At 33.1% G+C, this 21,619-nt stretch overlaps 1 protein-coding gene across 1 annotated transcript; it reads right to left on the bottom strand.

Moving 5' to 3' along the window:
- Positions 1-17,509: 17,509 nt before the first annotated feature.
- LOC113337277 (wall-associated receptor kinase 2-like) lies at positions 17,510-19,045 on the bottom strand. The gene is made up of 3 exons (XM_026582990.1): positions 18,160-19,045; positions 17,951-18,049; positions 17,510-17,863 (listed from the first exon to the last, which is right to left on the bottom strand). The coding sequence occupies exons 1-3, from the start codon at positions 19,025-19,027 to the stop codon at positions 17,811-17,813; spliced, it is 1,020 nt and encodes a 339-aa protein (XP_026438775.1). The 5' UTR covers positions 19,028-19,045; the 3' UTR covers positions 17,510-17,810.
- Positions 19,046-21,619: the final 2,574 nt, after the last annotated feature.

The raw sequence follows: 21,619 nt of genomic DNA, 5'->3' as shown, positions 1-21,619 counted from the left end.
TGCTTTGTAAAATCATAAAAACTTTCATGCATATGTAATCCACGAAGAGGCAACCATACTAGAAGAATTAAAAGGTAAAATAAATATCTTCCTTGCTTGTTGAAGAAGAAGACAAACACGAGAAACTTCATCGACAGGGGCAATAAATCCTTTTCAACAGGCATTAAGACCCAACACATTCAAGACCCCTTCAACAAGAAAAAGAATATTTCATACTTTGTATACATTAAAGCCTCCAACAGAGAGGCTGGGCACCCGTCAAAGGGGAAACCCCGGAAAGTTTAGACATTAAAAACCTAGCTAGGAGGCTAGGAACCTGGGAAAAGGGAAATCCTAGAAGAACTATGGGGCACAAAGATTGCCTATTAGAGCTAAACAAACTGAGAACGAACCACCCAGCGACTAAGTTCTCCGTCAAGGGGTGTTGGAACATGTTCAGTGGAGTAGAAGGAGTCCTGACATCGGATACACTCGGTCCTGATGCAACCCACCTAGGGTGTGGTCTTATTCTCAAAATCTATATCAGTGGAAGGAATAAGATCACGAAAATAACTGAATGTCCATGAAAAGAATAATATGGGAAACTCAGGAAGAAATTAAAGGGACGACACCCTCCATTAGGGAGCTGATAGTGTCAAAGACGACGATGCGTTGTGGATTGTATTCACGAGAATATTTAAGGCATACTGGATTGTCGCAAATATAATGTTACGAGGTTCACAATACGATAATATAACTAGGTCAATAATACGATAATCTGGCGAGCTTAAAAATATGATAAATAAGATAAGGCGAGACCAATGGCCAATGACTCGCAATATCACATGGAACTGCGATTTCGTCGACAGGATTGGGTCACTGAAACATTTCAAAAAGCAATGACCTCGCCCTAAGGAATCAGAGAGCACAAAAAAGTGAATATAAAACGAAAGGAAATATATGAAATCATTATGAAATCATCATGAGAAAATGATAAAAGAGCACGAAATGTTCATGCTAAGGCATGGGATTATAAAGGAAAAATAAAGATGAATGAAACATCGCGCTGAGGCACGAAGGAGCTATAAGGAGACATACTCTCGCCGAGCTAAGTATTATCAAATTTTAATTTAAAAAAAAAAACCTATTGCATGAGAAATACTTACATCATTTACTTAATCCAACATGCTAGTAATACTTGAGTAAATATCCATATCGTTATGCTCATGCCATTGTTATGCGATACATACTATATCCAATTGATTTACAATACTACAGTACAATAGTGAGATTAACTTCACATAAACATTAAATCTCAAAATCATAATATAATTTCGCATGGATACTTGAATAACTTATTCTTCCCATAGTAGCATTTCGCATTGAAATTTAAGATATTATCCTTAGCATAGTATCGTTTCGCATTAATATTCACATAATGTATCTTTCACATTTTATCAATTCACATGCATAGTCAAGTAATTTGTTTCTCGCATTAATATCGCTTCGTATAATTCAAGGCATTCACACTTTAGAAAGTTTGCACCTTTTATTAATTAGTAAATTTCTTATACTTCTTAGGAATACTTCATAATATTTCAAATTCTTATCGCATGAATTACATAATAATTCACATGAATATAAACATTTAACACGCGTAAACATGTATTTCGTGTAAGACTATTATTCACGTATCTTGATAATTCACATAGCTTTATCACTCGCCTGTTAACGAAACTATATCGCTCTTAAATATAACATATTATTATTAAAATCACATTGCAATAATTGATTCATATGAAAAATTGAAACATCAACAATAGATTCTAGTATAACATCATATTAATTGTTTTTCTTCGCACAAGAAATTATTTTCATTCGCACATATTAATTGCTTTTCAGAATTTGCCTTTTCTTTATTTTTGTTTTGCAGCATGCGAAAAGCTAAGGAAAAAATAGTAACAATGCTCTACAGCAACCACAACATTTTCAAAGTGACAATAGCATATCATCGCATAAACATAGTATGCCATAGAATACACACATCGCAACATTAGATCAACGAAGTGATGACATGGCATCTTTTTGACGTATCAGCTGACTGGTTGATGACGTGGTAGGCTGCTGACGTGTCATTCTGACTATACACTGACGCGGCAAGTCCGGTCAACGGGTCGGACCAAACCGGTCTGGTTCGGGTAAAGGATCGCTGAACTGGTTGAACTTGAATCGTACCGAAATGGATGAACCGGTCTGCTGCTGAACCGGTTGGTGAACAGGAATCTGGATCGAAGGCCGGACATATCGTATAGATGAGATCTTGTGAATCTGACGGTGCATATTTGCTGGATATAGAGCTGTACCTGAGGTTGGATGAAAGAAACCCTTGGCAACAGTTTCCTTAAGATTTTTGGCCACGCTTTCTTCAACTTTTCGTAACAACTTGTTAAACTGTTTCGAAACAGTTTCTTCATCCTTCGTAACGGTTTCTTCAACCTCGCAACGGGTTTTCAACCTTCGTAACGGTTCTCTTCAACCTCGCAACGGTTTTTTCAACCCTAATTTCTTTTATGTGCTGATTTTGCATGGAATCTCGTGCATGATTTTTCCAGGACTTCTCTCACTGGTAAAACTCGAACGTTTTACTCGAATCCCCTTAGTCGGCGCTAATGTTTGTACCCGAAATTACTTTTAGGAACTAAACACGATGATTTGATGATGATGATGGATATTAGGGTTAGAAAAAGCATTGAAGAAGAATAAAAGGGACACAGATTTAACGTGGTTAGGCAAGTTGTGCCTACATCCACGGAGGAACAGATAAATAGTTTATTGATTGTAGGATACAATAATTTTCCCTAGGTTAGCTAACCTAAAATTCCCTTTTATCTTAGGGTTTAGAATACATGTATTTATAGAGTTTATGTAACCCTAATTAGGTAAACTTAATGTGCAAGCAACTTGGGCAACAAGACTTCTGGAAACTTCCTTCACGGGCTTGATTTGCGGCCTCCCGTGTTTTTATACACGGTACAAACATGAGTCTAGATGAAAACTTCAATGTAATTTCATACTCATAATGAAAAACCATGGATGTAGATCACATTGATCGAACCATATGAAAAACCCTTGTGCAAATTTACATTTATTGCACCTTTTTTTTTACCTTATATGGATGAAACACACTCAAACCTTCATAATTAGAATTGGGTGTAGTTGTGTGATTTTCCACAAATACAAATTGAAACTCAAAAAGAAAGAAAAAGAGGTGAGTAGGCCAGAGTTTCTAACTCAGGGTTTCAATTTGAGATTTACCGAACATCAATTTAAGATTTCACATACAAAAAAAAAAAGAAGATTTCACCCCAGAAAGAGCGCCAGCATTTCCTCTAATCCATTTGTCCCAAGATGTTTTCGCGCCACATAAAAGTTGTAGTAGACAATTTTGCTACCGTTGGATAAGGTAGTAATCTGTGTGTTTTGCGTATATAACCATTGGTATATTGAATATTTTATCTTTCTATTAGCTAGATATATACCATGCAGATCATATTTGTTATCTTTGTTTAGAGTCTTCAGTTTTCCATTGGCGAACTAAAATTATATGGATCATTTCATTGTTAGAATAGTAAGTATGTTGCTATCAAAAATTAATTTTTGTGCTTTTTTTATTAGACCAAAATTATATTTTGTGATCACTAGTTATAATAGATTGGCTTATAATCCATTCGATCTAATTGGGGATGTCTGGAGGTTTTATATATATTGATTGTAAGAGATTGGAATATATATTAGGGATTTGCATTAATCAATTTCAAAAATGGTACATCTACTTGAAGTCGATGATAATTCCGTTTAAATCAATAGATAACCATTAAATCAATGGAATCCATGTAATATCTAGTAAAGTCGAGCAATATTGGATAAGACTGATAGATAATAGGTGAAATTTCCTAAGGTCGTTGGAAAATTGGTTGAAATGATAGTTAAGTGAAGAAATTGATTGAACTCGGGAAAAACTGAATGAGCTCAACGACATTAGGTAAGATTGACGGATGACAAACAATAGATCAACGAAGTAAGTTTTTATTTATGAGAGACTCGCAAAGGTACTATGATCTTAATGAAAAAATTCTTGACAGAAAATAATTTTTCTAAAATGATCAAAAGATAATATTAAACTCTTTACAGAGGAATGCTGTAAATGCGTTGGTTTCAATGTTATAAATTAAATGACCGCTTTTACGGTATTTGGCCGACGATAAACCGAAAATGTACCGATTGGATTAGAGTTTGAGTGGAATTGGTGTAAATCATTGTGAATTTTTTAGGATTAGTGGAAGAAGAAAACGAGATGAATTTCAGATGAATTTGACTAAAAGCTATTGGACATAAATGGTATCAGACTTATGAGTATTCAGACTACAACAGTTCGGATGAGTGATATTGGATAACATTTATAGATAACTGGTGAAATTGACTAAGGTTGATTAACGCTCGGTTAAAATGATTGGTAATTAGAGAAACTGATGAAATACGAAAGAAAATGAGTGAAACCCATAAATATTGGATAAGATTGTCAAATAACAATTGAAATTAAATAAAGCCAATGGAAATTCAGTTTATATTGAGAGATGACCATCCAAACCAATGAAATCCGTGAGAAATCGAGCGACGCCGATCGACATTCAGTATGATTGACGGAAAATAAGTGAAATGATGTAAAAAACAATAGAAATTCGGTATAACTATATAAACCTATGGAATCGAGGAAAGTTTTAGTAAGATCGAGCGGCAACATATATAATTAATGATATATGTTAAAATTTAGTGAGGTGGATGGACATTGGGAGAATAATTGTTTCTTATATAGATGTTTGACGAGAACAAATTGAGTTCAAGTGATGTTTAAGAAGCAAATTTGGAAGCTCCCAGCAAAATCAAATTCCCTTAGACACCGTTTGCATAGAGAGTGGCCCACGAAGAACCTGAATATGGGAAAATGAAAGTTACATTCTAGCCAGATTAACGGTGGGTTTGTTTGTAGAATTCATCGTTTCCAGAAATTTATAACCCCATGAGATTACAAATTTTGGGATTCATGTAATTCTTTGTGTGTTTGGTAACTCAATTAAAATTCCTAAGATTTATAGAGTTTCTTTTTGTATTAAAGTCTTTGTACCGTTTGTCATGTTTGTCATTACCCTTAAATCTTAAAATTGCACATATATAGGATTTAAGGTTAAAAAAAAAGTGGGTCCATAAATCCCTTGATAAGTTTCCTAGCAATTTTTAGAGGATAGGGGTCGGACTCCATATGGAGGATCTGCTAGAAAACTGAATCCCGTAAGAAACATGATTCCGAGGATTCGGACAACCAAACATACAGAGGGAAATGTAATTCCACTAAATCCTTGGACCAATTAATTCCACCTTTAAAATTCTACATCCAAACCCATCATAAGGAAATTTATGTTCAAAATGTAGGATTAAAGAACTACATCAAAATTGAGTCAAACCGATGAAAATTCAGTTTAAATTGATAGATAACTGTATAAACACAAGAAATTAAGAAAAAATCTAATGAGGTCGAGTGATATCAGGTACAATTGATGGATAAAAAGTAAAATGTAACGAGCTAGATGGGCACTCAACGAAACTTATAGACAACCGTACAAAAAGAGGATATATTTAGGTTATTGTGTTTGAGGTCCAAAATTTATTACTTGCCCAAAATTTCACCTCGGCCAAGACGAGAACAAATCAGTAAAATGGTAAAATTAACCGAGTTCCGCTCATTTTTTGACAAAACGAATAATCAAGTAATTTGAAGGATTTGATTTTAAAATTTTCACGGTTTGGTAGATCCCATAAATCGGTTTCATTTTAAATCTTAGGAATCAAGGCTTTTGGATTCTTCCACATTTGTGTTCCTAACTTTTTTGATCACGAAATTAGGATATAAATGATATTTTAGGTCATACAAGATGGTGTAAACTACAAAATAACAAGGACTATGATTCTTAAATTGTTTATCCGCTCAACATAAAACCAAGAGTATCTGGGAAAGAGAATGATGAGAAACAAATTGATAATTGTCATCTATTTTCAAGATAAAATGTCGAATACTATATATATGAAGGGGAATGTGAATGAACCCCAGAATTATTATCGCCAAAAATCCATAAAACATGTAAAAATTGTACTATTGAACAGTAAGAACATGAATGGTAATGGATTAGAAAATGAAAAGAATGGACAATACAGTTGTTAACCATCCGTCGGACGAAAAATAAATAGTTATTCAGGAAGACTTTGGTCCAAAAAAGAAAATTAGTCCACCCACGAACTTCTAACTATTTTATTTAAAAATTAGGTTAGTAGTTAGAGTAATTAGACATGATAAAATTAATTTTCATATGAAAAAGGGGAATTAAATAGGGGTGTAAATTGCGCTAGATCGGGTAGCCTGTTCCGCTTTTTAATAGAGCCCTCCAGACCGGGCAGGACCAAATCTTGCCGAAACCCCATTCTAATAAGAGAAAATTAGGCGCAGGTCCAAAAAAATTATTTTCTTACCGCCAGGCCCATAATTAATTTTGGATACGGTCGCACCCAAAGTTTTTTAGAAAATGCGTAGTTACTCTATTACCCTCAGTGGTTTCTTTTCTCCTCCTCCAAAAACTCTGTAACGGATTTGCACAGTAAATTTCTTCTCCATTTAAACCCTAGAAAATCAATTTCATACTCTAAAAAACCAACCTAGAAACTACTTACAGTTTACAAACCCTAGAAACAATATTTCGACAAAAATGAACGAAACACAAACAAAATCAGGTTAACAACATTTTATTTTCCTTTGATACTTTCACTTTCAGTTAACGAAAAATAAATGTGCATAACCAGTTATGCAGTACAAAAAAAAAGTGCATAACTAATTATGCAGTACAAAGAAAATGTGCATAACCAGTTATGCAGATGCATAACTTGTTATGTGGCACAAAATAAATGTGCATAACCAATTATGTAGATGCATAACAAGTTATGCAGTACAAAATAATGTACATAACTAGCTATGCAGATGCATCAAAGGTTTTGCTTATCATAAATCACTACAGATGAAAAAAATATATGCATAACTAGTTATCAAGTACAAAATAAATGTGAATAACAAGTTATGTGGCACAAAATAAATGTGCATAACCAGTTATGCAGTACAAAATAAATGTGCATAACTAGTTATGCAGTACAAAAAAAACTAGTTATGCAGTACAAAAAAAATGTGCATAACCAGTTATGCAGTATAAAGAAATGTGCATAACCAGTTATGCAGTACAAAATAAATGTGCATAACCAGTTATGCAGATGTATAAGACATTATGCAGTACAAAACAATGTGCATAACTAGTTATGCAGATGCATCAAAGGTTATGCTTATCATAAATCACTGCAGATGCAAAAAAAATATGCATAACTAGTTATGCAGTACAAAGAAAATGTGTATAACAAGTTATGCAGTACAAAAAAAATGCGCATAACTAGTTATGCAGTACAAAGAAAATGTGCATAACCAGTTATACAGATGCATAACTTGTTATGTGGCACAAAATAAATGTGCATAACCAGTTATGCAGATGCATAACAAGTTACGCAATACAAAAAAAATGCATAACTATTTATGCAGTACAAAGAAAATGTGCATAACTTTTTATGCAGGTACATAACTTGTTATGTGGCACAAAATAAATGTGCATAACAAGTTGTGCAGATGCATAAGACATTACGCAGTACAATACAATTTGCATAACTAGTTATGCAGATGCATCAAAGGTTATGCTTATCATAAATCACTGCAGATGTAAAAAAAATATGCATAACTAGTTATGCAATACAAAGAAAATGTGCATAACTAGTTATGCAATACAAAAAAAATGTGCATAACATCTTATGCATGTGAAATCAAAGACAACAGAAACCCAAATTCCCCAGATTTAAACCGCAGATTTTGAAACAGAAACCCTAGTTTTATTGAAAAGATTATTCAGAAAAGGATTTGGGAAAAGATTTAACAAAGAGAAAGGTATTTTCGTGGTCTAGAGAAATATTTGACAAAGGGAAAGATCCAAATGTTAAAAACGAAAAATCGGAGTTCACCATTGTTTTCTTCTCGCTTCTCTCTGTTCGTCTCTCGAAGAAAAGGGTAGTTTAGCCTTTTAAAAACTGAGAAGCAGAACTTCAGAAAATTATGGGTCTGCTACGAATTTTTGACGTAAAAATGGGTGCGCACCTGAACTTTTCAGCCCGTGGATTTGATAGTGGTGGAAGTTGAGAAAATGGGTGTGGCTGTAATTTTCACTTCTAATAATAGGCCAGGCCAAACAGGCCTAACGAGTAACGGGTTTTTTATACTTCTAAAGTATGTAAAAACTAATTTAGCTCCGGTTTGGAATTCGAAGATTTAATGGATTGTAATTTAAAACAATCTTCTAAATCTATAATAGAAATAAAAATAAAATCTTTAATGCAAAATACAACAAAAAAAACATAACAACTTACTTCAATATAAAACTAAAACTCTTAAGAAAATTCAAACGCGTATCAGGTCGGGTTATTTGGACAGGTACACTATTAAATTTTAGTGAAAGCTCGAACCCGCTCATTTAAGATAACTACGCAAGACTGTTCGAAACTGGTTATAATAAGCTTTGGGCTCCTACAGATATAGACAGACAGAGTGTTTTCGGGTATTATTTACAGCCCTAGAATTAAATCACTATGATATGAAATTATCACGAATTATGTACGTATGGATGTAAAACCCAAATCTGCTTGAAAGATGACAATCACGATCTGTGTGGCATTAATCCGACCAATAAAAAACTAAGATGTATAATCCAACGGATATTAACTCATGCGGATATACGAGCAAGGTGGAGTAATGTCTCGTGGTACATGTGCAGCAAGAACCGACTAGAAATTTCGTGACGTGAATGATGGGATAAACCTCATTCGTCAATTTGGTTTTTCTTCTATCTAATCCTACGGTCTCTAATTTTCCCCACTCATTTAGTGGCTCTCTTTATGCTCTCTCACCCTCTTCTAACAAGCTGAACCTTTCACTCTCCCAGTATTTTCATCTTCTTTTTCCTCATCTTTACCATGTCTTAGTAAATTTCGTGCTAATGATCAAAATTGTTAATTGAAGTTTGGAAAAAATATGATTCATTTCTCTGTTTATAGAAACTAGAAATCCTTTAAACAGATAGAGAGAACAATTAAGTTTATCTAAATCCTAATTTGATTGAAAAAAATTTGATAAGACCAACCAGAAGCTATCATTGACTGATGAAGCAAAGAAAGTACAACTGCTGATGATGATTCAGAAGAGGACCCAACATCTGATGATCATGAAGAAACAAGGTCAATTATATCCAGACTTCCATTCAACAAAACTAAATCACGGTTCGTATATTAATCTTATCAATCGATTGATCTCTTTATGTTTAGTGATGCAGCTATTTTACATTTTCCGTTGATCTTTCTCATTTAGCACGAGATTTACTTAAGATTTTTATCAGTTCTTGTTAAAGCGAAAACGAATGATTCAGATCTTAAATGTTGGTTTGGTTTATCCATTTAAAGTATGGGTTTTGTTAATATGATTTTTCTTTGTTCACATTTTCCGATTCTTCTTCCACTATACTAATCTGCATCTAGATACATCTCCCATGTTTTCCATAAAGACGTGTTATAATCAATGTAGTGGATTTCGAATTCCGGTTACTCTCGGCCGAAACCGAGACACTGGTACAACATTGTCTCGTGGAAATTTCATTTCCAAATTTTGGCATAATCTCGTTTCCGAGTTTTACGTATATAATCTTTATATATGCTATAAGACTAATAAAATATCATTAGTTTCATAAAAATAAACATATATTCACTGAGAAAACACAAAAATGGAAAGAAGTCTCTTTTTAAAAACATAAATGAGAATACAAGAGAAACAAATAATACAATTTTAGTTCATTATCTAAAATGTTTATCAAACAAAAACATTACAATTGTAATCAAGATAATTTGAATCATCTTGGATATCATCTTCTAAAATAACTACATCATTCCCGATACCACCAAGTAGCCCTCCGTGTAAATGGTGTGTCTTAAACTTAATTTTGACTTTAAGGTCAACACGGAGTCCCCTTGTTCGTGTATATATTTATAAGATTCTATTTTTTAAAGGGAAAAGTTTATAAGATTCGTGATACAACTAATATGGTAAAAGTTAAAAAGGAAAGTAGCCAACTAATTTGATCATTAAACACGCTATCTTCTTCACTATACATCATCTTCTTCTGTATCTATCACGATTTTGCATCTAATTCAACTTTTAAGCTTGGTTTATACTGTCTCGGGAAATTCCGGAAAACAACCGAACTCAGCCGAGTCAGCCGAGATATAATAAATGATGTTGTAAATCGAATTTGGTAATAATATAGTAAAATTAATTCTGCCTTTAATTTTGTTCATATTTGTGTTCTGTATTTATTTTAACTTTATTTTTATTCATCTGAGTCAAAATCTGTCGGGCAGCCACTTTAACATACTGGAACATCCTCCATCGGTGAACAAAGAGCAACTAACTCGGACAAGTTTAAAAGTCTTTACTGATTCTAATCTTGTACTTCAAAAACCTTGAGCAACCGATTATTAGTCAGTTAAGTCGCTCTAAACCTTTGTCAAGCTAACATATTACTCACTAGGATGGTGGAAATAAATTTAAAGCAATGATATTGGTTAATGGCAGGGGTAGTTGAAGCATATTTAGAGTGACTTAATTAGAGATAATTGGAATAAACTTAAAGCACTAATATTAGTCAGCCGCTGATGGTAGGTGAAGCATATTTAGAGCGACTCAATTTAGGATAATTGGTATAAATTTAAAGCAATGATATTAGGTAATCGTTGATGGTAGTTGAAATATATTTAGAACGGGTGTCTAGCTGCTCTAGGTCTATACAAAATCCCACTTTTGCAACCAGTGAGAGGGTGCAATTTGTAATGAATCTAAGGGTTAGAGTAATTTGAAATGGGCTTTTGCAGCTAAATACGCCTAGTCGCTTAATCCAGACATTTTTGTAGTGCAAGATCCATCAACGGTATCTTCATCTCCACTACTACAGTATGAACACCCTTCACCGATAGGTAGATTACCATTAATAGATGGTGAGGTATCACAACCGCTAGATATCAACTTGCACAAACCATACCATTGCATATAAAATTTATCTCTTTCGATACCTAATGTAAATATAATCATATCTGCAACATATTTCCCTAGTCCCAAGAAAAGAGATACTTTCATTTTTTTTGGGACAGAAGGAGTAAAAGATAGTTTTTTTTTGTCCATGCTTACTTTTTTTCCCAATGTGCATCAAATCTAAATTACGCTTCCACATGTCTCTTCAAATCTCAAGTTAGGTAAAATTTTCTTTTACCTATTTTGTGCGGTATCACTTAGTTTTGGAGTTTCTAAATTTAGATTTTTATATATTCGACTAGATTTAGGTTTTTAAAATCTCTACAAGTGCAGGTTTTGTACTAATTGAATTTTGAAAATAAAAATAAAGATATTGTAAATTTATACTCCCTCGTCCTATTTTAAATGAAGGGGAAGGATTTTTTTCAAGTATCAAATTAGACAAGGTTTCCATATTTTAATAGAATTTTCCTTATTTGTCAGTACATTGGAAACTGACACTAGAAACAATGAACAGAAAATTAGGAGATTTGCACATTCTAAAAATCAAATAATAAGTGATATATTTGGGTAAAAGTTAGTCTTTCTCCCTTTTTCTTAATTTGTGTGAAAATACCTTTTCCTTCATCTAAAATGGACGGAGGGAGTATTTTTTATCTCATTACATATTTCGCAATTGATATAATTGTTGCTTTGATTAATTTATTCGTTACATTAATTTCATATATCCGTTGCTTTAATTAAACTAGCAACTTATATAACTGTTCTTTTAATTAATTTAAGCAAGTTATACAAATGTTGCTTTAAATAACTTAAGCAACATATATATATATATATGTTGCATAGTATTTGTAACGCCATTTTCGCAATAGATATTTGTGTTTCTGGCTTGGAGACTGAAAATAATGGTCGCAAATAAGTGATTTTGGTGTAGTGCACAATGGTACCCAACATTGTGAAGAACACACAAGAAGAAGAAAGTATTTAACGCAATTGAATCCTTAGGAAACAATAATAATTTTATATATTATCATATAAGAGAAAGCACGCAATATGCAAAACTCTTAGCAGATAATAAGATATTTTTGATGTATCTAACTTGATTCTCTCATGGGATACCTATATACATAGATTGGTCACACTACCTTTTCTAAAGGAATAAGGATTCCTAAATTGACTCTAAAAACTTAGGTCCTTCGGTTGATATATTTTAGAAACAAGTAACAGTTTTCTAATCTACTAAATTTCCAAACAGTCTTGACAGGCCTACCAAAAAAAAAGTAGTTTCCCGTCAAGTGTTTTCTACGCCACGTCCATTTCTACGGAGGAATTGAGTTAAGGCGTGCATAATGGTGCAGACAAATCCTCTTGAATTGCACCTTTGGACGTTCAAGCAACACTTTGCATTGGTCCATGGATGAAAAATAAGAACTTCAAAATTTGGATATTACAATGATCCATAAACAAAATTCAAGCATTAGCTTTTCAAATCAAAAATAATCCTGACTTCTGCCAAAAGACTTGCAAATTCATAAGGACTTATCGAGTGACTGAGAAAATAATTGAATAGCTAGCTGACAGAGTGATAGTGAAAGTAATTAGTAATAGAAAAGTATCAACGCGTGGACTCTTCCACATACACAATAGCAATCCAATGTCAATTGAATTTATTGGAAGGAAGCCCTACTATGGGAAATACATAAGATAGTCCGTGTCAAGGTTGCTAGCGGGTTACCAAAATATAGCAGTCTTCCAATTTAATCAATAAGAATTTAGAACATGACTTCCTAACACTTAAAGCTGAACAATGTGCCAATATCGAGAAACCAAAGAAGCAACGTCCCTACGTTCGTGTACACTGTTGGGAATATATGTTTTAAAAATATTATTAGTTTCCAGTAAATTAGTGTCTCATTTAAATGGTTATATTGTGACATTTATTCTTCCTTTAAAGAATAAATTAATTTTGTTTTTAATGTCAAAAACCGTTTTTTGTTGAATTGGTTAATGATGCTAATTACCAACTTATTAATGTATTTCATTTAATCTTATTTAATTCTTTGACTATTATAAATCACATTTTGATGAAAAGAATTTAGAGAGTAGTTGAAACCTTTTTCTATAGAGAGAATTTTTCATTTTTATGTCTCTTGAGTTTTAAGGAAAAATATTTTTTATTTTGGTTAGAAAGAAAAATAAGTGTGTGAGCATCCTTGATTTTTCTAAAAGATTTTTTGAGCAAGAATGAAGTGTAGTAGTATCACAATCCTCACGGTGCAAGAGTGATTGTGAAAGAGATATTTTAACTCGGCTGTTTTATCCTGGGGACGACGCGACATGGAAGAACTGCTCGCACAATTTTGGGCAGAGCCGCGAAACGTCTTAAAGAAAGTGACCTAGTCCGCGACTCAGCCATAACAGTTTTTATTTGGTTTTTTGTGATTGTTTTGCAGGCATACTTCAGCAATTGTTCCAACAATTTTAAGACGTTTATTCTGCCATGGAAATCAAAAGAAAAACGATTGCTGAAACGTGATAAGTATCATTGTTTTTGTTTGTTTCGTTTTATAGAATTATAACCGGTATAATTTTAATTTAACTATTGAACATGATGCTTGAGATTTTAGGTAACCCGGTACCTAAAGTTAATTTTATGACTAATTTTGATGGACTAGGATAATAATATGGATGATATGAAAATGTTATTGATGATAACCCACGAAAATGAATTTTTATCTCCTACATGAAAATGAATTGGGTCTAGAAATTTTTACTTGATATACTAAACATCATGAGGATAACCCACGCCGAAATTCAGAATTTTTGAAGAACTAAAAGTAATTTAAAGTATTTTAGAATACTAAAAAAACGTATCTGAAAAATTATGCGGGGCAGAAATTTATTGCTAATTGAATCCGTTTTTGCAATATTTGTGTAGATATTTTGAAATAGTGTAACATGAAACTCATAGATCAGGAACTAATCTTCGAAACCCAATTTGAAGTTTTCCATTTGAATTTTTAGATTGAGAAATGTGGTGATTTCAAAATCGTTGTGTATGTTTATCTAAAATAGGAGATATGATATTTGAGATTGGAGAAATGTAATAAATTACATTAAAAATATCTTTGGATTTTTATTTCTTTATGTTATCGTTTTGGTAATGAAAAGGAAGATTATTGTTAGAAATCAAACTAATGCACCATATGTGTTTGATGTTATGCTTAGTAGAAAGTTATAATTATATGTACGATTTTATAACTAGATAAATTTAAATTTTTGTTTGACACTAAAGAGAAACTTGGAGTACTATATTTCGATTGATTTTTAAGTAATTATGTAAGTGCATAAATTACTTATTTTTTGATTTCAAATGCTCACATGTAAGTGGTTGTGACAGGTGCAAATTTACTTACTTGAGCAAGTTTTTATTTTCCAATGAAATAAAAATTGCGGGAGATTACTCGATGCGTGGAGTAATGGATTTGCTGATTTTTGTTGGTGCAAAGAATGGACAATGGGTTATAACCAATTGAGCTTTAAAAGAAATTAAGGTATGTTTGATGAACTATTTGTTGTTCAATCTTAGAATAAATTAATGGAAAAAAGTTATTGAGAATTATTGTGTATGACAATAAACATGTGACTCATGTAAGTTTGGAACTTATGAGATGGAATTTTATACGAACCAAAAACCTAAATAATTAGAAACCTAGTCAAAACTAATGTGAATATCAACTCTCACCATGAAATGAACATATTGATTATGAATTTATTTGCTATTCTTGCACGGAATTGCAAGGATATCAAATGTTATTAACAACACTTTTCAAGCTAAGTTAATGTGAATTATGGATACGGTGAGAGGTTGGTATATGTTGGTTTACACCATATTTGTTTTGATAGGTTATGGTTCAATATTTGAACCAAATTGTTTGAAAGAAAGTGGTGGTGAGATATACTCACATCACTAGGATTTTCGGTCTTGGTACGATCTCAAAGTTTACTTTGGGTACATCAATCTTGTTAAATATTTCATACTTCCGAAATGAGCGAGAATTCAGTTTCCGCATATCTTGTTATAAACAAGATTGATATTAGAAATTTGTTGAATTTGATCATTGCACTAATACAAATAGTATGTTATGGATAAATTTTTTGAATATTATATTACAATTTTATCATAACAGGAATTGAATTTTGAATAATTGAAATATGAGATTTTGTCATACTTTTAAGAAATCAATGAGTTAGTAACGAATGTGAGCATGTTATATTTTCTTATAAACTTGGTGAATTTTTTGAGTAACATGTATGTAATTTTTTGAAATCTTACGTAACTTGCCATGATATTGGATGAAAAAAAACATTTGAGAATTTTATAAAGATGCTTCGAGTAACTTGTCTTGATATCAAATAAGATCTTTTGAGTAGTTAATTAGGCAATGTTGTTTTCACAAAAATTGTTTGAATTTTTATTCACTATTTTGTGCAAAATATTTTGGGTTTAAATCATTGGTTCATTAGTTTTCACAACTCTTGGAGTCTTTTGATATTGTTTTGAAATTCTTGTTTGAGTCAAAAAAATAGTGGGGGCTCCATACCTTATGTTTTACAAACTTTTATTTAAATTAGAGGAACTAGAAAAATGAAGGTGACAAGTAATTCATTAAGAATGAAACTAGAAAAGCATATAGTACAGTGAGACTAAATTTTAGTCATGAATATTTTGTTGCTTATAATTTGAAAGATAACTTCTTGTAGAAAGTAACTTTGATCTTTAAAAATTTGATCTTTGAAAAAATAAATTCGTGAACCTATTATCTTTAGAGAAGCAAACAGAAAATTGTTGAAACTTGCATTCTTGTCTCTAAATTAACTTGCATGCTTGTTTTGTTGATGTTGTTTCTACGATATATGAATTGCTATAGTCATAAGCAGAAATAGATACTTTTGTGTAAGTCAAAGATGAGAATATATGTAAACCAAGCATGTAAAACTGTGTAGCTACTACCATAAAAGAATGCATATAATTTATCGTTTATATTCTGAAAACAACTTTAAAACAATTTAAAAGAAATAAATGGTTTACTTGATTTATTCGGATGATTTCAGAAATGATGAAAGTGAAATGCACAATACTTTTTGTTTTGTATGCATAGGTGATTTGTTGAATTTTTGTTCTAACTTATAGGATGAAAATGAAATTGAGAACATCCTTAGTTTACTACTTGACATGAAAGACTTGAATGAAGATGGTGTATGGTGTTAAAAATAAAAAAATTCTTTGGATATATTTCATTTCGATGAAAATAAAATTTTAAAAGAGATAAAAATATATATAGTCTGACCGTAAACTAGTTTTCACTCATTTGGTTTAGTGCTAATGCTTTTGAGATTGTGTGTGATTTCACTAGACATATATATATATATATATATATATATATATATATATTTTGTAGTGGGGGTTTTATATTCCCTAGTGGGGGTTTTATATATTTTTTAAAAACATTATTAGTCTCCAATTAATTAGTGTCTCATTTAAATGGTTTTATTGTGACATTTATTCTTCCTTTAAAGAATAAATTAATTTTGTTTTTAATGTCAAAAACCGTTTTTTGTTGAATTGGTTAATGATCCTAATTACCAACTTATTAATGTATTTCATTTAATCTTATTTAATTCTTTGACTATTATAAATCAGATTTTGATGAAAAGAATTTAGAGAGTGGTTGAAACCTTTTTCCATAGAGAGAGTTTTTGTTTTTATGTCTCTTGAGTTTTAAGGAAAAATATTTTTTATTTTGGCTAGAAAGAAAATAAGTGTGTCAGCATTCTTGATTTTTCTAAAAGAGTTTCTGAGCAAGAATGAAGTGTAATAGTATCACAATCCTCACGGTGCAAGAGTGATTGTGAAAGAGATATTTTAACTCGGTTGTTTAATCCTGAGGACGACGCGACACGGAAGAATTGGTTGCACAATCTTGGACAGAGCCGCGAAACGTCTTAAAGAAAGCGACCTAGTCCACGACTCAGTCATAACAACTTTTATTTTGTTTTTTGTGATTGTTTTGTAGGCATTCTTCAGCAGTTGTTCCAACATACACTCCTAAGTGGATATCGGAATCATTTTTGAGGGAAACCTCCGTTGGGGTTAATGCAAAATTACTAGGAACACAATTTTAAAGGAAAAAAATTGCATGACTACAACACACCGCGTCTCCACACGCACGGAAAACATGTCTTAGAATGACATTTTTGGCTGACTTAAATATAATTTTGAACCAAAGTTATACTACATATGTTGCCCCCTTCATTTATTTAAAAATTTAAAAATACAGATTTTTATCGAAGAAAAAATATTACACTACTACATGTAATAATTGCAATTAATAACCAAATAAATAGTGTAGGAATACATACATGGCCATTGACACACTTAACATCATCATTACTTTACACTACAAACTACAAGCTACAACCTGGGGCAAGGGTAGCCAACACACAGTTCCGTCTTTAGGCAATCGATCATCGCCTCTTTTTGTCTCCTGCAGGAATTGTATTGCTAGTCTTACCCCAGTACAAAACTGGTTACTAGTAGAATGGATAAGCTTAGGCAGGTACCTGCATGGATGATATATATAAAAAGTTACACTTACAAGGATCGCACCATCTGTATTCATGATTTGGCTTCATTAAATAACTACTTACCAGCAACAATCTTGTTAAATTTACTCCGAGGAAAGCTTTCACTCTTGGGACTCTTAGGACTGCAACCCAAAGCAGAATTATCATCGCATCCCTTGATTTCTGCCTCGTAGAGAAGAAAAAAAGTGTCACTTGAGATTATTTCAGGTTAAATCAGACAACTAATTAATGAAACTATAAATATGGAGATAGTACTAGCTAGTAAATATTACCTTGGCAATGACCACCAGTACTAATATCAAGATAAGGATTTCCTGCATAGCCCGGTTTACAGCTACAGAGATAACCTGGAGTGATATTATTGCGTAGTTTACATACAGCATTAGGTCCACAAGCATAGCTTGTCATATTTGCTGCTGCTTCCTCGCATGTTATCTCAGAACCAATAGTCCAATCAACCACTACCGGGACTGTTCCAGTTCCGTTCTTTTTGAAATCTTGAAGATAAGACGAAGAAAACCTAAACGAATCTTCTTCAGCAACAAAAGCATAACTACATGGATTATTAAAGATCAAATTCTTTCTAGGGTACTCTCTTGTAACTGTCACATTATATTCCCTAAGTCCAGCTGGGATGGAGGTCTTACAACAACCCATACCATTGCAAGACCCATCGGTGGTAGATTCATTTCTACTACAGTCTGAACACCCCTCGCCAATATCTGGAGTATCATTTATATGTGCCCTGGTGTCACAGCCGATAGATATCATTTTGTTTTTCTTAGTAGACACGGTAAATTTTCCTAAATAGAGAGAAACCCACGATGGATATTTGGAACAGGTGTCGGCTATTAAGGTTGCAATTGTCATCTGACCATCGAGTACCGATATATCCGTGACAGGTAAATTTCCAAACCTAGGTTCAGTGTTGTTGCATTTTATTTCGAACATCTTTTCTATGAAACAACCATCACCGATACCGAATGGGTATGGTATGGTGACGTTATTCCCACACTGATCTTGACAACCAGGCTTTGCCACTCTGGAAGCAGTGCTCGGAATTTCTGCAGAAGCTAATTGCAGCCATATAAGTAACAAGACAAGACACTGAATCTTTAGCAGAACTTTTAATATAGCCATGACTGATAAGTTTGTTTTTTTTTTCTTTCTGGCTATGATAAATATTAAACAGCGATCTTAGTGTTATTTATATGCATACATACGTTCACTAGGTGTAGCAGCGCCACAAACTTACCAATCACTTATCCTTAAACATTTTAACATTTTCTTCTTGTAGATGGCAAACAAACCAACATCTTCTTTCTGTTTCAACGAGGAATCCCTTGAAAAGTCATAAACAAATGCTTAATATTAACAAATTTTTGCAACTTGCAAGGATATTTCGATGCGTAACTTTTTGCTACCCTTTCACTACAAAACAGGTGGCTTCCAGGGACGGTCAATTTTTCAAAACCGTCCCTAGCGAGGGTTATTTGGGAAGTCCATGGATTGACTGTCGCTATTGGTCACGGAATAATTAATTTGAGGCTATTTAGGGGCCGTCCTTAAAAGATTATATGACCAAAAAGTATTAGTGACGGTAGAATAGTGGCACGGAGAAAACCGTCACAAATACCTCTTGGGACGGTTTGTGAACCTTTCGGGACTTTCTTTAACTGTCTCAAGAGGACTTCTATTTTGTAGTGTTCGTACTCATTGCTACAACATAGATGTCTGATCTCCGACCATGTGGTTATAGTCAGTACAGGTGAGAATGTTATTCTCAATACGTCCCCTCGTATATAGGTTGGTCTCCGACCATGTGGTTATAGTCAGTACAGGTGAGAATGTTATTCTCAATACGTCCCCTCGTATATAGGTTGGTGCATGTACCATGTGAAGTGTGCGGTGCCAAAACAATCATGGCATAACACAAGCATTTAAAATTCAAACATAGCACAACATGTGATTTGGCACGGCACGACATAGTGTTAGAATACGGGCATCCAACTCAAAACCAATTGGCAATGAGTGGAGAGGCCCATAGGATTATAAATCGCAGGATCTTAATTGCCCGGACAATATGGGACTAATAGTCTCAACACGCCCCCTCACGTGTAGCCTCGTTGGGTCTAACACGTGGACAATTAAATCGGGTGACGTGGAGTAAAGGCGCGGTCAAATGACTCGTCACAAATAGCCTGCTCTGATACCATGTTAGAATACAAGCATCCAACTCAAAACCAATTGGTAATGAGTGGAGAGACCCTAAGAGATTATAAGTCGTAGGATCTTAGATTGCCCATACAATATGAGACTAATAATCTCAACACGCCCCCTCACGTGTAGCCTCGTTGGGTCTAACACGTGGACAATAAATCGGGTGACGCGGAGTAAAGGCGTGGTCAATGACTCGTCGCAAATAGCCTGCTCTGATACCATGTTAGAATACGGGCATCCAACTCAAAACCAATTGGCAATGAGTGGAGAGGCCCATAAGATTATAAATCGCAGGATCTTAATTGCCCAGACAATATGGGACTAATAGTCTCAACACATAGTACGTTAGCTTAATATGTTATAATGTGCTAGAAAAGTAGGTACATGAACACAACCTAGCATGCGGAACGAATAAACACAACACACGATGCGATATGGTATTGTAAAAAAGCACGTGGTAATATGTATAAAACACTACATAAAACCGTATAATACATCATATTTCATGTATATTTCACAAAAAAAATATTTATTTTAATCCATTTTTAACATTCATTCTTCATGTTGAATCATTTCTATAATAATATACTCCCTTCGTTTCGTTTCTAGAAAAATGCCAGTGTCACTTTTTCATTTTAGTTGATCTAAATATCAAATAAGTATTTTTTTTGGAAAATTTAAAATAAATGTAGGCACAACACAACACAACACAGTAAAATAAGGTTATTTTTCTTACACAACATAACACGTTGTCTAATACGGCACATATCACACTGAACAAATGACTTTATGCGTTGTGTTTTATCGGGCCGGCAATCTACACCCCTACGTAGCTTTTGTAGAATCTTCAAAAATATACGAATCCAATTAACTTTGTAATTATCGGGTTGTCCAAAACTAATTAAGTGCAGCCTACGCGCATTGTCCAATCATTGTGGGGCTAGTCTTAATTAAGTGACATAGTTGCCACCACTTTTCCTCCCAAGTCCTAAGTCACGCAAACAAGACAAAACGAGACAATTCAAATAGGAACTAACTGGATGGACAGAAATTAAGGGAGACAAATCCAGTATAAGTATTTGAAACGGATCGAGAAAAGTTACTATTTCCAACTCCAAGTTTAGCTCTAAGGGTCCATACTTACAATAAGGATATGTAAGACTTGAAGACTTCGGTGACACGCAAACTGTGTTATATATTTGCATATAGGGCTCTTTTCATGTGAAGTGTGAATTGATGCATGGGCATGGCACATTTATTCCGGACGTCAATTACTTTTCTATCGATACTAATCACTTTCACTATCACTGTATCAGCTAGTGACTCAATAATTATATGAATTATTTTCTGTCACTCGATAAGTCATTCAGCATTTGCAAGTCTTTCAATAGAAGTTAGGATTATTTTGGCTTTGGAAAGTTACTATTTTGAATAGAATTTATAAGTCTTTCAATAGAATTTGTAAGTCTTTCAATAGAAGTTAGGATTATTTTGGATTTGGAAAGTTACTAT

This window comes from Papaver somniferum, unplaced genomic scaffold (genome assembly GCF_003573695.1).
Source record: "Papaver somniferum cultivar HN1 unplaced genomic scaffold, ASM357369v1 unplaced-scaffold_158, whole genome shotgun sequence".
Taxonomy (NCBI): Eukaryota; Viridiplantae; Streptophyta; class Magnoliopsida; order Ranunculales; family Papaveraceae; genus Papaver; species Papaver somniferum.
The sequence above is the reverse complement of the archived record's forward strand: the minus strand, read 5'-3'. Positions and strand labels throughout refer to the sequence as shown.

What these genes read in the sequence shown, in the direction of transcription:
- LOC113337277 (XM_026582990.1), bottom strand. Translation starts at nt 19,027, where the DNA reads ATGGCTATATTAAAAGTTCTGCTAAAGATTCAGTGTCTTGTCTTGTTA. An exon ending in TACTGGTGGTCATTGCCAAG is followed by an intron (nt 18,050 to 18,159) that starts GTAATATTTACT and finishes TCTACGAGGCAG; the next exon opens with AAATCAAGGGATGCGATGAT. An exon ending in ATTTAACAAGATTGTTGCTG is followed by an intron (nt 17,864 to 17,950) that starts GTAAGTAGTTAT and finishes TCATCCATGCAG; the next exon opens with GTACCTGCCTAAGCTTATCC.